The following is a 13,350-nucleotide window of genomic DNA, read 5'->3' as shown; positions in this document are numbered from 1 at the left end:
TTCCGGTAAGTGCACATGGCAGTGCGTGATTTGAGACAACACTCCTCTGTCGAAATTTACGCACTATGCAAGACAGTACGTAGTGCACGGAGTGTACTTCTGTAAGTGCACTAACGTAAGTGCGCGATTTGAGACAGCCTCAGATAGCGTGACTGACTAGCACTAGCATGTTCCCAGCTGGTTAGTGGCCAGCTGCAGTAGTTAACTCCCAAGCCCTGCAAGTAGTTCTTCTTTCATCAAGCTAGCACCACATTTTGTGACGTGTGGATAAAATTCCAATAAACATGGTACCTGCTCGTTTTATAATCCATTCTGCTGACCTGCCTCAAACTGTTTGCCTCATTTATCTTATACAAGTAAACAAACATATCTGCTGTATTTGTATCTGCATGTTGCGCCCAACTCTCAACTGAGGTATCGTGTATAGTCAACAGTAGTAGAATGTAAAACTAATGTACTTGAGTACATTTTTCACATTTCACTACTTAAGTAGAATTAATAGTGCATGCTTTTATATTTTTCAGCAATTATCTATACTTTCTACTCTACTACCTTCCAGGTACCTCCAGGTGTTCCACTGAAAGCTGTGACCCATCAGGAACTGAGCGCAGAGGGCGCTGTTGCATGTCGTTTGCTCGTGCGTGGTAGACAATGCAGGGCGAAGAAGAGAGTCTACGCAAACAGTGGTGTCACACATTCTGACGGCTACTTGTCATAATATGATATAACAAGAGTAGAAGTTTGACTCCTTTTTATTTATCATTTCAGAGAAAATAAACCTTAGGATATTTTTATTCACTTTCAGATTTGACATTTGTCACTATGCCTGAGGTGGTTAATATGCTCACCAGCGGTTTACTTCTCAGTAGGAGAAAATAACAAGCATAAAGCTTACACCTGTGAGCAAGGTACTGTACCCCTGAACCACTGGGCCGCGTGTGTGCGTGTGTCCGCCTGCCCCAGATCAATAAACGGTATAACTTATGTTGTTGTGGCGCTTTTCACTTTTATTAAAGTAAATGTCTCTGGTTATTTTTACTTAAGTACTGAGATTCAGTACTTCCTCCACCCCTTTTGTACTCATCTGATTAAGGAGGTAACAGGTACTATTTATTAGGTACACAATGGTTATTGACTTTGTACTTTTTTTTTTTTTTTAAGTATCTCTAAGTTTTTCATTTGATTGAAAATTTCTGGCTTTGTCTTGCACCATTACTGTAGTTTTGGTCTGAGTCTTATTCAGGCCTCACCAATAAGGTACAGATTCAGCCCACTGGCCTTCAGTCCTTATAAGGACGCACTTCGTAAACCATGTAAACTAACATCTTCCTCTCCTTTTTGGCAGTACTGCACAACTGTGAAAGTGCTTGACATTTATGACACTTGTGTCCTTGATACCTAATTTTGGATTTAAAGACGATCAAGAATAAGGACAAAGTAACTAAAGAAAATACAACTGTTTATAAAGTCATAACTTGAATTTGTCAAGCATTTAAATAAGCCTTATTTAAATTTAACAATTTAAAATATTTCACTGGGACATTAACTATCAACAACAATCTCAACATTCAGATCTAGGCGGCTTCTCTCCATTGTGCTGTACTCTTCTACGCTGTGTTGAATATGCTGTACATTCCCACCCTGGCACAGACAGGATAAACACATCATACTTTGCTGTTCTCTCCCATAATCCCTCTTGGCAGCCAAGCAGCACATCAGACCCAGGGAGTACAGCTCATAACCAGATAGGCTGCAATAGGCATGGAATCTGCTCCCCACTGATACAGCCAAACGGCCCGCAGATATAAACACATTAGGATATGTGCACGCAAATTATTAGCACACACGACACTCAGTGCTTTAATAGAGTTTGGTAATTTGCATGAAGTTCAATCATACAAATATTCACAGATTCTCTTGTGGTTTGAGTGTGTTTTAAGATTGAGAAAGACGTTATCTTTGCTATGCAGTCAATAACAATGGCACACAATGTCTCTTCTGTTCTGCATCTGTTTAATTTTTCTTTTTCCTTCCTCTCTCTCTCTCTCTCTCTCTCTCTCTCTCTCTCTCTCTCTCTCTCTCTCTCTCTCTCTCTCTCTAATCAAGTTTTATTTACTCTCTTTGACTTATAGTCGCTCTGACCCACTGCCAGCCCCAGTCCCACCCTGCTGAGCCAACAAAGTTTACAGACTCGGACATTTATTTATGCTCCCTTCGTGTTCATTTAATGGGGTTGAAATTATGAAGAGAAGATAAAAAATGAGGTACATGAAGAATGCATTCTTAATGTTGTTGTTATGCAATCGACCAACGCTCATGATTAATGATGATGCTTTGTCTTCTAAAGGCTCAGCAGGACATTACACACACACATGCAGACACACAGAGACAGCGTCATTTGAAGCTTTTACGTGCGTTTTTTGCATCTCCTGTTACAGTATATTTCACGTCTCAGGTGTGGCATTGAATTACCTGGAACGAAATGATATGCTGGGAATGCCTACAATTGTGTTACCCTAAATTCATGGAATATACTTTTATTTTTTGCACATCAGACTGATGGCGGTGTTGCTTTGAGCTACAGTAGAAATTAATTGATGCGTTCAAGTCCAGGCAGTCAAAAATGTTGGACGCTGAATCAAAACTCTCCCTTAGAAACAAAACAACTGGAAAGTTGCTTTGTAGATTCACATAATGCACTTCTACACAGAAGAGAAGCAGCATGCTTGCATGCAAAAGCAGAAATTCTGTTCAGATTTTGTCACAGCCAACACTGAGCTTTTTTGAAAATGATTGTGAACAGAGCCAGGCATTGGTGCAAAAATAACAGATAAGAGACCAAATTCTGGCTGTTGGAAGATATGGTAAGCAGAGCTATAATGGCAAAAGATAATGTCTCAATATTCTTACTTTTTCCAATTGTCTCTGCTCAACCAGAATACTGTATACTATTATAACCAACCTTTTCATGTTGCATGCAGATTAAAGTTAAAGAATTTCACACAGTGATTGGTTTTTGGTTATTATACCAGGCTGTAATATTCATATTCCATCATCACAGCTCTGTTGAACATGACCAGAATGGAAGGTAATTTAACCCTCAGTGGGATTACACGCTATCACACCAACTGACTTTATCTTAATGACATTAGCATTTGTAATGTAAAATGGTGCAAGCTATGCTATAGGCAATTCATCTCTTAAAATCCATTTTAGCTTCTGCAACAAATGCCCTCTTGCTGTCACAAATCATTTTTACACTTTCCTTATTTCCATGTAGCATAGAGAGCCGCACAAGACAGGCATGTAGCATCTTACACCTTTTCTTCACCTGACATGACAAACCTTGTTTTCCAGTCAACATAAAAGGATGTTTCTGCAGTTTAAGATCACAGAATTTAACTTGTCCTCATGATGAAGAGATAACTTTTTCTGAGCATTTATTCATTAGTTCAGATCAGAACAAAAAGAAAAGTGATTATGAGAGAAATATAAAAACAATCATTTTTAGTGATAATCCTTCTGACCTTCTGCAACATTGTTCTATTTTAATTTTGTAGGACACTTTGTTCTTCCCAAGAGACCACAAATGTTAATAATCTATTTTTTCCTCATGCTGACTTACAGTAACAGTCTATAGGCTACTTTTTGTGTTACCGTTTAATGTTATTTATTTATATTAAGTCCTTTAATACAGTTACCATTCAAAAATGATTATGTTGGTTAGCACTGTTTAGTAAAAAAAGAACATTCAATTTCTACCATATTCTAAAGTAAGCCATGAGTGCATGCCCAGGAAGTGTGTGTGCTCTGCATGTGTGTGTCCCCTCCATCTTAATGTATGCAAGTAATATCGATGCATCTCAGAACGTCTCTAAACTTTGAACAGCTCCTCTGGAAGGAAAGAAGGAGGGACAGGAAGGAGAGAAAGGTGACTTCACGGCTGGTTTAGTGTTTACATCCTCCCCTCTTACTTTGTACTCTTGTTATCTTCCACTCCTTCTCTATGACCGACTTCTCTGTTTCCTCCCTCCACTCTTTTACGTAAAGAATCCCCTTATCTTCGCTTCAGGCATCACCAGATACATTATCTTTGTCTCGCTCAGTGTATCTTTCTCTTTCTTCTTTGTGACTTCGTAGAATAAGATCATACAGCCATCTGCCCTTTCTACAATCACTTGTCCAGACAGCCTCGATGGTTCAATAAGGGTATTGACAAGTCTCTGCTTGAGAACAAGTGGATAATCAATCAGAAAACGTGTCAAAACCCACAGTCTGAAGCTTAAGTCATGCAGTCTGCTACTCAGTTGTCTCTTTCTCTCTTCATCACTCCCTCTGTCCTTTTCTCTCCGGACACTTGTGATTGATTTCCTGGGATGTAATTATTGAACAGCAAATCCCACTCCAATTCATGGCATTAAGGACATAAAACGGCGACTTGAATTACTCCCCAGGCCAGAATATGACTGAATTAGAAAGAGGTGAGCATAGGATCAGGCTGTCCGAAAATACTCAATCATGTGGTGAGCATATTAAAGGCATAAATATTCGCGACACTCAACAGATTCAAACACATGTGTGTATCAAATGTATGAAAATGAATGCGGAGTAAGTTGCTGCTTTGCTGAAAAGTTTTACACGGACATACTGTATGTGCAAAGAAAGTCAGTGTCCTTGGTGGATGTTTGATATTTGCAGCATATCAACAGCGGCGAGATGTAAACTCAGGAAGGTTATTGACGTGGGCTGAGACCTGCTGTTTCCCAGAGAGGTTTAAAAACGGTTCTTTCAATCTAAACACTGTTGCTATTCTGCCAGAGAGTAGGCCAACTGGGGTATAGCTGGTTAGGTATGGTTAGGACCATAGACTGTTAGATTTACAGTCTATGGGTAGGGCAATAATGACAGTGAAAATGTTTCTTATGAACTACTTGTGGAAATATTCCCACCGTATTGTGTGATGTTGATGAAAAAAGTAAAGGAAACATACATGCACCAGCTAAGGAGGGATTATATTAAGGAGCCAAAGACTATAAAGAATAGTTAAGTTGACATAATAGTGAAAGCAAGATCACTGTCTTCACAGCAGTAAATAGTTGCAAACATATTTATTTAAATCTGGTCTTCTTGGTGACGGATGCCATTCAAAGATGTTTTCCACAACACAAAAGTTTTTAGTAGCCTGATAATGGTGGGTAATTTTGTTTAGTTTTGCCTTAACTAATGGCAGCAAGTATCTATTTCTATTTCAATGTCATTTATAGTCAACACGGAGGCAGCTGTTGCTGTTGCTAAGAGTAGTTAACTTGTTTTTCACACTGATCAAAAGTATGTAGATTTAAAAGATGTCTGGATATCAATATTTCATGTCTCTACAGTATCTGCATTTATGAAACACATCAGGGTTGTGCTTCACGTCAAAATGTTACAACTGTACACAGCCGGATAGAATAATAGTGACTCCAGAATTAAATTCAAGAGTTTGTACATAAAATGCAGAGCACTTAGACAGTGGAGAGATACACACCAACAGCAGGGTTTGGAGGAATGACGGAGTGGTTATTATCAGGGGTCTTGAAACTAAGCGGTGAGATAAAGGCCCCCTTCCCAAAGCATTTAGTTCATAGTGATATACTGGGACAAAGGGGATCAACTGAGGACAGGCAGACACAAATAAAATAGACAGGGAAGAGGGGTGAGAGGAAACTGAAGCACTGTTTATCTCTTGCTTTTCCCCCCAACAGAATCTCACTCTCATCTGTTCTCACTTTTTAATTCTCTCACCAAAGCATATTCTTACACTCTAGCTCTTCTTCTCTCCCCCTCTTTGAAGTATCCTGTATTTGTTATTTTCCTACATCTTCCACTTACTGAATCTGTCCTCTCACACTCTTAACCCAAACCAAGGCAAGGAGAGGAGAAGGAGGAATGATGAGCAGATAAGGGAATTTTGGACAACTCCAGCACAAAGCAGACCAGAGACAAAGACAAATAGCAGGGTTGTGTGAATTAAAGATGACAAGAGTCCTGATGCTCCTGCCTGGGCAGGCAAGCTGGACACTATGGATGGGTTCAGTGGCCAAACACACAAGAATAGTTTGAAGCTCAGAAACGTGCAGAGAGACAAACATGAAAGCAGCAGATGGATTTGTTTACTTTTGGTGGTAGCTGCCACCCTATTTTCAGGAATTACCTAAAATATCCCTACAACCCACCGTGTCCTCACAAGGCATGGGGACATCAGACACAACCATACAGGCACACTCAACCCAAGGATTTCCTTACAATTGATGATGGCATGGAGATGGCAGATACAACTATCGAAACACACCTAAAGTATGTAAAGGTTGGGTTTGCAAGGATTTGGGGCAAGTGTTCTGGCCCATGACAACAGCTCCATTACAGCCATGGTGTTTACCTGAGATTTTACAAGCGGGACAGCCCTGTTGTTCCTCTCAACATCTCAAATGTAACTGTGATATTTCATAACAGGAAATGCAATCCCTTTGCATTCAGCAACACTTGTATTGTGTCTCTCTTTCTGCTGCCTGAATGTCTGCTTGCTTAATGTTTCCTGTTGTATATGTGATTTTTTTGTTGTGGACCTTGTCACTGCTGTCTGTGTACGGAAGATAAATCTTCAGTAACATGTGACTCCGCCGTGCTTTTTTGCATGTAGACTAATTGTTACACATTTTTCCTGTCATGTGCTGTCCATATCAAAAGGCACCACCTTGTCAAGCAGGTTTACAGAACTCAATGAATAAGACGAAGGGACCTCGTCTAGCCGCGTCCATCTGTGTTTTTATGACGGTCACCGACTACTGGACTCCTCCAGGCAGGAAGCCTTCTCAACTCATTGAGCATTCTGCAACTGCCTCCCTTGATTCTCCAGTATCACACCCTCCTGCACTTGATCTTTGGCTGCCTGCGAGCACTCACATTAAAATCAATACAGGGGCGCTGCCGTTGATGACTTCTCAACAGCTGTTGAACAGGTGTGTCAAGTTAACTTGCCCCAACCAGTTTATGCACACACACAGGACGCATGGACTATTTCTTTTGTAAGGGGACCTTGGGATAAGATGGGGAACTTTTCTTGATGCTGACATTGACAGACAGTGGATGGTTGCTGAAAATATCAAGAAGAAAACAGTCTTCAACTGCTGGTGAAAATGCATATGTAATCAGAAAACTGATAAATGAACTGTGGATATGCTGTATATAAATAAGATTTTAGTTGCGTGCATGTTTGTGCAACTGTGAGTGTGTCTACTGATGTGTACATTTGTGTTTGTGCGAATGTCTTTTGTGTGAGATACAGTTTACTGGACAGGCCTCAGTGAGCAGCGCTGGCTTTATCACGCTGCTATGGGTAGACACAGATCACAGGGCATGTACGACAACAACACACACACACACACACACACACACGCAGCAACAGCATCCCACAAGGATATTTAAGAGGGTGTAACGACAGGAAGTTTTCATATTTGAGACTTTGGAAGCCAGACTTTTTACAGCATCACAATGTCTTCCTCCATTTTTAAATGAATAAAAGAAGACTCTCACACATCTGTTTTGTCTCACAAACACACACTGTAGGCACACAAGGGTGTTACAATTCAACGTTAGTTACCAGGAAAAAAAGTTAGTGTTGGAGAGAATGAGCGTCCAGTTTGTTATGTTAAGTTATAAGCAGCTTTGTTACTTCTTGGTGACTGTGTCTTTGAGCAGAGAAAAAACTGTGACAATCACGCACGCCACTTATGATAAATCTCACTGACAGTCGCTCTAGGCCTCTTACTACAAAACTTGAATTCATGGGCCCTGTACACATTTAAGTAGTATGATTTATTATTTAGTATTAGTTTGACTTTGGTTCAGGGGCCCCGTGCTCCCATTCACAACATGCAAACACACTGTTTCACTCACCCTTCCCTCTTCCTCTCTGAGGTCTGGCATGGTGCTGATACACAAGCTGATGACAGTCACCGCAACCATGATCACCGACAGGCACGCAAAGATCTTCCCCGGTAAGCCAGACTGTGGATTCTCCACCATGTCTCTCAGCCAGTTCATCACATTTTGGTACTGCGTCAACTCGACTGGCACGTGCTGCATGGCCTTTCTCTGCCTGCGCTCCTCCTCGCGCCGCTCCAGCTCGTGCACCTCCTCGATGCGTGTGTACATCTTCCTCTTACAGCAGCGCTCCATGTACGTCATCTCCACGCCCCAGTAGGTCAGCTCATCGTGCAGGGAGAGCACGCACATCTCCCGTAGTAGGCGCAGCTTCCCCGCAGCTAGGAAGTTGAGGATGACCCTGAAGGCAGATGGTGAGCGGTCGAAGAAGAACTCCTTGTGGGCTTCGTCATAGTCGTCGCAGACGCTGGCTATCTCCTCGGGGGACTGGCAGCCACAGAGGCGGCCAAGTCTTGTGAGGGGAAACTGCTCCAGGGTGCTCCAGGGGAAGGTGTAGCGATTTCCCCCAACGTTGATCACAGCCAGCAAGGTGTGGTCAACGGACACCAGGTCCTCTGGCCGACGGATGAACTGAGCCCTCTTGTAGTACGCACCCTGGAGAATGAAAAACAAAGAGTTTCAGCGGATAAATGAAGAAATTAATAGCCTAACCTTAACACTTAATTGATAATATTATTGTATTCCTTTTCTATTTAGTGACAATTTTAGTCCTACCTTGATGGTCTCAGTCTCGGGGATCTCTGTGAAGATGCGGTCGAGACTGCTGTCATCGCTGACGGACAGATTGCTGAAGTCATGGTTGGCGTTGCTGATGATGGGCATGGCAGCATCTGGAAAGCACGCTGCCGCAGACTGGGCAGCTCAGACCAGGTATTGAAGGCAGGAAAAGTATACAGATTGCGCCAGGCTCAACTTGTCAGTCCCAAGGACACAGCAGTCCTTTCTGTATGACAGCCTCCAACCACTTATGTTAAAGCTTGCACATGACAAAAGCTTTCGTGCCACAGCCCAGGTCTATTGTAGACAAGCGGAGCATAAAAATGGCTGTAGCTTTTAGTCTTTTTGGCCTCAAAACCCCTCATAATAAGGAGCACTTTCTCAACAACAGACGAGCTCTGGCTTTGGCTCGTCTGAAGTATCAGGAGTAGCAGGAGTCCTGTTGTCACATCTGAATGTGGGTGAGTGTTGACATTTCCTTCAGAGGTCCACAGAAGACTCAGTTGACATATCAGGATTCAGCATGAGATCAGTGAGTAAACCCGGTTTGAAGCGACAGCCTGGAAAAAAGAAAGGCTGAATAGAGCGAGTGGGTTAGGATTGATCAGTGACTGGCTGATTGCTGCAGAGAAGGAGCTGAATGAGTCAAGGAGGTGTCCTGGGACTGGGGGGGATCCTCTGTGTTGCTGCATCAGGATTAGGGAAGGCCTAGAGACGTGGAGGAATCATGCAGGCATTAAGAGAGAAAGAGAAATGTCAGGATGGACTAAGATTAACGCTGTTGTCACAATGCAGAGAAAGAATGGGCAAAGACGAGGAAAGCGACGTATGTGAAGACAGAAATGTGTGAGGAAGAGACAAAGACAGCACACCTTGATAAATCGCAGGCTGCACTCTCCTCTTTCACTTCCTTTCAGTGAAGAACAAGTCAGACAGACACATCAGCTCTGCTGCTATAAATGGCCAGTGTAGGACTTGACCACATAGCAAAGGAATCTACACTCAATCAACTTCCAATGAGGATGGCCTGGCTGGTTTACTTAATATGAGCGTTAGAAAATTCAAAGAATAAGTAGAAAAGAACATTCAGGTCTGTGGTGGTATTCACACTCTGAGTGAGTTATTGGCTGTTAGATGGGCAGCAATCCTAACACCAGACACTGAAACACAGGGTCCAAAATGTATTTCTTGGCAATGCCCTGAAACTGTTTGGCACAGTAAGGTGTTACAGTTGCCCAGAATGGCTCGATGGGTATCAAAGCCTTAAATAGTTGTGTTAATTTCACATTGGGTCCTATTTTCACATTATTTGTCAAATAATCATTGGGACTAACTTACAGTTTGTCTATTTTCTTTACTCAATGCCATACATGAAGATGTGGTCAATTAGCAGATGGAAAAGTCAAAAAGACTGTCAGCAGGGCTGGAAAAGCTTCAAATAAAGGTTTTTCACAGCTGACATTTTGACTTTTTTGTCACAGCCATTGCAAGAAAGAGCTCTAGCCAATTGAGTCAGTCACGTGTGTCTTTGCTGCTATGACATGTCAAAATGTGGGCATGAAAAAAGGTTATTAATTCCTTCTTCTATTCACTCATGTCTTATTAAAAATCGAATAATTCAAAATGTTATATTTTTTGTTTTTTGAAGTTGTGTATTGATATGTCCGTAGATATTCATTCAACCAGCTCCACAACTTTTCCAGATAAATGCCACTTGAGCTGTTAACGTATTACATGCTATGGCGGGAAAATGATGAAATAATAAGGCCCAGGTTGAAACAGCTGGAATTACCCTTGGAGACTTATTGTTACATTGCTTATTGTATGCAGCTACTTACAATACATACATTTGGGTGGCTGCCCTTCACCTTTCTCCTGCCAGCTTTTGTTGTGAATATAAAGCTTTTATAGATTTTCTACACATGCCACTGCAGTTTGGGTAAGCCAGAATCTCTAAGGACAATTCCAGATTGCCAGATTACCCAAAAACACACATGCAGGTATAACATACAACACTAATCTGTCACTGTGACTAGCCCTGACTCACAGCCCCGATGGTGTCCTGTAACACATATTCAGACATACGGCCTTACATGCCTGCGGCTTGGTCAGATGCACAGTAGCACTACATATTTTATTTACTAGAGCATATATAAAGTGAGAATATCATCATCAGTATTGATTTTATTCTCCTCAGTACAGTGCCCACAGGCTTCTTGAATGTCTAATTGGACAGCACTGACAGATTAAAGTCTTGGACCGCTCCAACATGCTCCACTAATTCAGATCCAGGAGGAAAGGATCATGTACTGGAGGAACCAATAAATCACCTGTTTCACAATGCTAGTGTTTCATTATCACCTCACAGGAGGAGGACGGCATGATGAACTATTTATTAATCGATTTGTATGCCCCTGCAGAGTTTTTTCTTGGTCGAAAAGTTAGGAAGGACCATTGTTACTGGCTCTGCTCGACCTCCTTCTGTTCTCCATTGGACACAAATGACAGACATGACAGCAAGGAGGATGTCGGGGGAAGTGGAATATAAACTGGTTTCCTTGTTACTTGACATGTAACTTTTTTGCAAGATGAAGACACTAAGTATTGAACTAAACCAACTTTAAAAGTTACGTAAAAAACATGGTCATGAGAAGTCAAAGCAATACTTGTCTTTATTTTTGTTCATATTGGCTTTTTTTTTTTTACTGTGATGGGTCATACTGTATTCAGCATTCAGTCACAGAGCTTATATTATATTTATGGGCAAGTCAACAGTGTCTGCATTTGCCAGCATCTCATATGGATTGGGTTTCTTTAATGTAGCATATGACAACTCTCTCTCCCTCTCTCTCTCTCTCTCTCTCTCTCTCTCTGTCTTTATCTCTCTCTCTCTCTCTTTCTCTATTGCATGCACACACACACATACACAAACAACACTAATCAAGCAGAGACTTTTAATTAAGCTTGGTTAACTTGGGCGATTAATTACATCCTTTTTATCAGATTGTGTTTCGATGATTTTTTGGAAATACAAATACAAATAATGGGACTTCCAAAGTCAAAGTCAAATGTTGTTTAGAGGGCAATATTACACCCATTTCTTATATAACAATCCATTTTACTGTAAAATGAAAACTTTGCTTTCACATTTTGATGAACACCTACTTAATCAAATACACTATGTGTAACTGTTATTATTATTAATAATAATATTATTATTATTATCTTATCCTTCTGTATGTTGCAGTGGTGACGAGATGACAAGACCCCAGCATTCCTCATTTTAAGTATTGTAACATGACACCATTACAACTTTAGACCAATATTCATCTGCAAGACCAGCCCCGCAGACATCAGTATAACTTACAGTATGAAGTGCAGCTTAGCATCCTGAACCCCTCTCTCCTCTCCAGTCGGCCAAATCAGCTCGCTGTGAAATCCCCTTGCAGTCCCTGCGATCATTCAACACCAAACCCAGGTTTCAACGATCATTCCCAACCGCCACATGTTACAACTATGACAGCAATACGTTTCCGGCGTCGGCATCATCCAAGCCGGTGGAGGGCGCGTACATAGCAGGCATGGTAAAGGTTTGGTGCGCTGAAAGTGTCCCGTTACTGCTCGGTTTAGTGGTGCTGCAGGAGGAGGAGCAGTGGGGAGGGGAGGGGAGAGGAGGGGGGAGTCGGAGCTGTGCGCAACTCACTCCGAGTACACAAGTTCAAGTTTTCGGAGACCTAGATGCGCAAAGGGGACGACAGGCGCAACAACGCCCGGCCGGGAGTATGTGATCTCCCAATTAGACAAAGATGGCATTTTACCAGAACTGTAAGGGAGAGTGTTGCTCGACATCACCCCCTTTTCCTTTTATAGAAAATGTGAAATTCAAGGACACCAAGGAGATGCCCTCAACCATGTTTCCTGCCCTGAGGGGGCGCGGTTGCCTCCCACAAAGTTGGTTCTGAATATGCTGGGAAGCACCAATGTTACATAAAGTTGGAGTCTGATATCGGAGCACTGCCATGATCAACATCAAAACCAATGCAAAGAAAAAGAGATCTTGTCATTAAAGAAAACACCATAAAGTAAGATAATGTCACTCAATGTAAATATAAAGACCACGTGCTCAATGAACGTCGGGTTTTGTTACCCCTTCATTATAAAACTGGTCGGTATGCAGTCTGAATGAAGAAAAGCTGATTGGTTCAACGGGCTGTCACAACAAAAGAAATTATAATGCACTTTTCTGTTGTCCTTTTGCACAATAATAAGATAAAGACTGACATTGATATTGTCGATATAATGCTCAAGGAAGTTCACATCTTTTGATTTTGATTTAATTCTAATTATTCATTTGTTTATTTTTCTCTATTAATCGGTACTTATTTCTTTCCCCATGCTGCTGTAACACCCACATTTCTTCTCTGTGGAGCAATAAAGGCTTATCCCATCTTATCTCATCTTATTTTGTCTTATCCTCTTATTTGGAGAAAGCCTGGGATGTTTTTGTTTTTTGTTTTTTGTTTTTGGGGGGGGGGGGCTTTATCAGGCTCAACATTAGGCTTAAAGAAGTTCTTTTGGAAGTACAGTTCATCTGTAAATTTTGGACAAATGTTTTTGAAAGTCTGTAGAAGAATTAATCTTCTGTATCTT

General features: G+C 41.4%; 1 protein-coding gene across 2 annotated transcripts in view; it reads right to left on the bottom strand.

Moving 5' to 3' along the window:
- Positions 1-12,505, bottom strand: part of kcng4a (potassium voltage-gated channel, subfamily G, member 4a) — a 23,153-nt gene extending 10,648 nt beyond the window's left edge. Inside the window, exons 1-3 of one of the 2 annotated variants that reach the window (XM_034879252.1) lie at positions 12,064-12,505; positions 8,698-9,276; positions 7,936-8,577 (exon numbers count right to left, since the gene is read on the bottom strand). In XM_034879252.1, the coding sequence (XP_034735143.1) occupies positions 7,936-8,577; positions 8,698-8,805 (750 nt within the window). In that variant the 5' untranslated portion in view covers positions 8,806-9,276; positions 12,064-12,505. The remainder of the gene's footprint in view (positions 1-7,935; positions 8,578-8,697; positions 9,277-12,063) is intronic. The other variant, XM_034879253.1, reaches the window with a different exon arrangement.
- Between the last annotated feature and the right edge of the window lie 845 nt (positions 12,506-13,350).

The sequence above is a fragment of the Etheostoma cragini genome, chromosome 8 (genome assembly GCF_013103735.1).
Source record: "Etheostoma cragini isolate CJK2018 chromosome 8, CSU_Ecrag_1.0, whole genome shotgun sequence".
NCBI classification, from domain to species: Eukaryota; Metazoa; Chordata; class Actinopteri; order Perciformes; family Percidae; genus Etheostoma; species Etheostoma cragini.
This window is presented reverse-complemented; position numbering and strand designations above follow the sequence as displayed.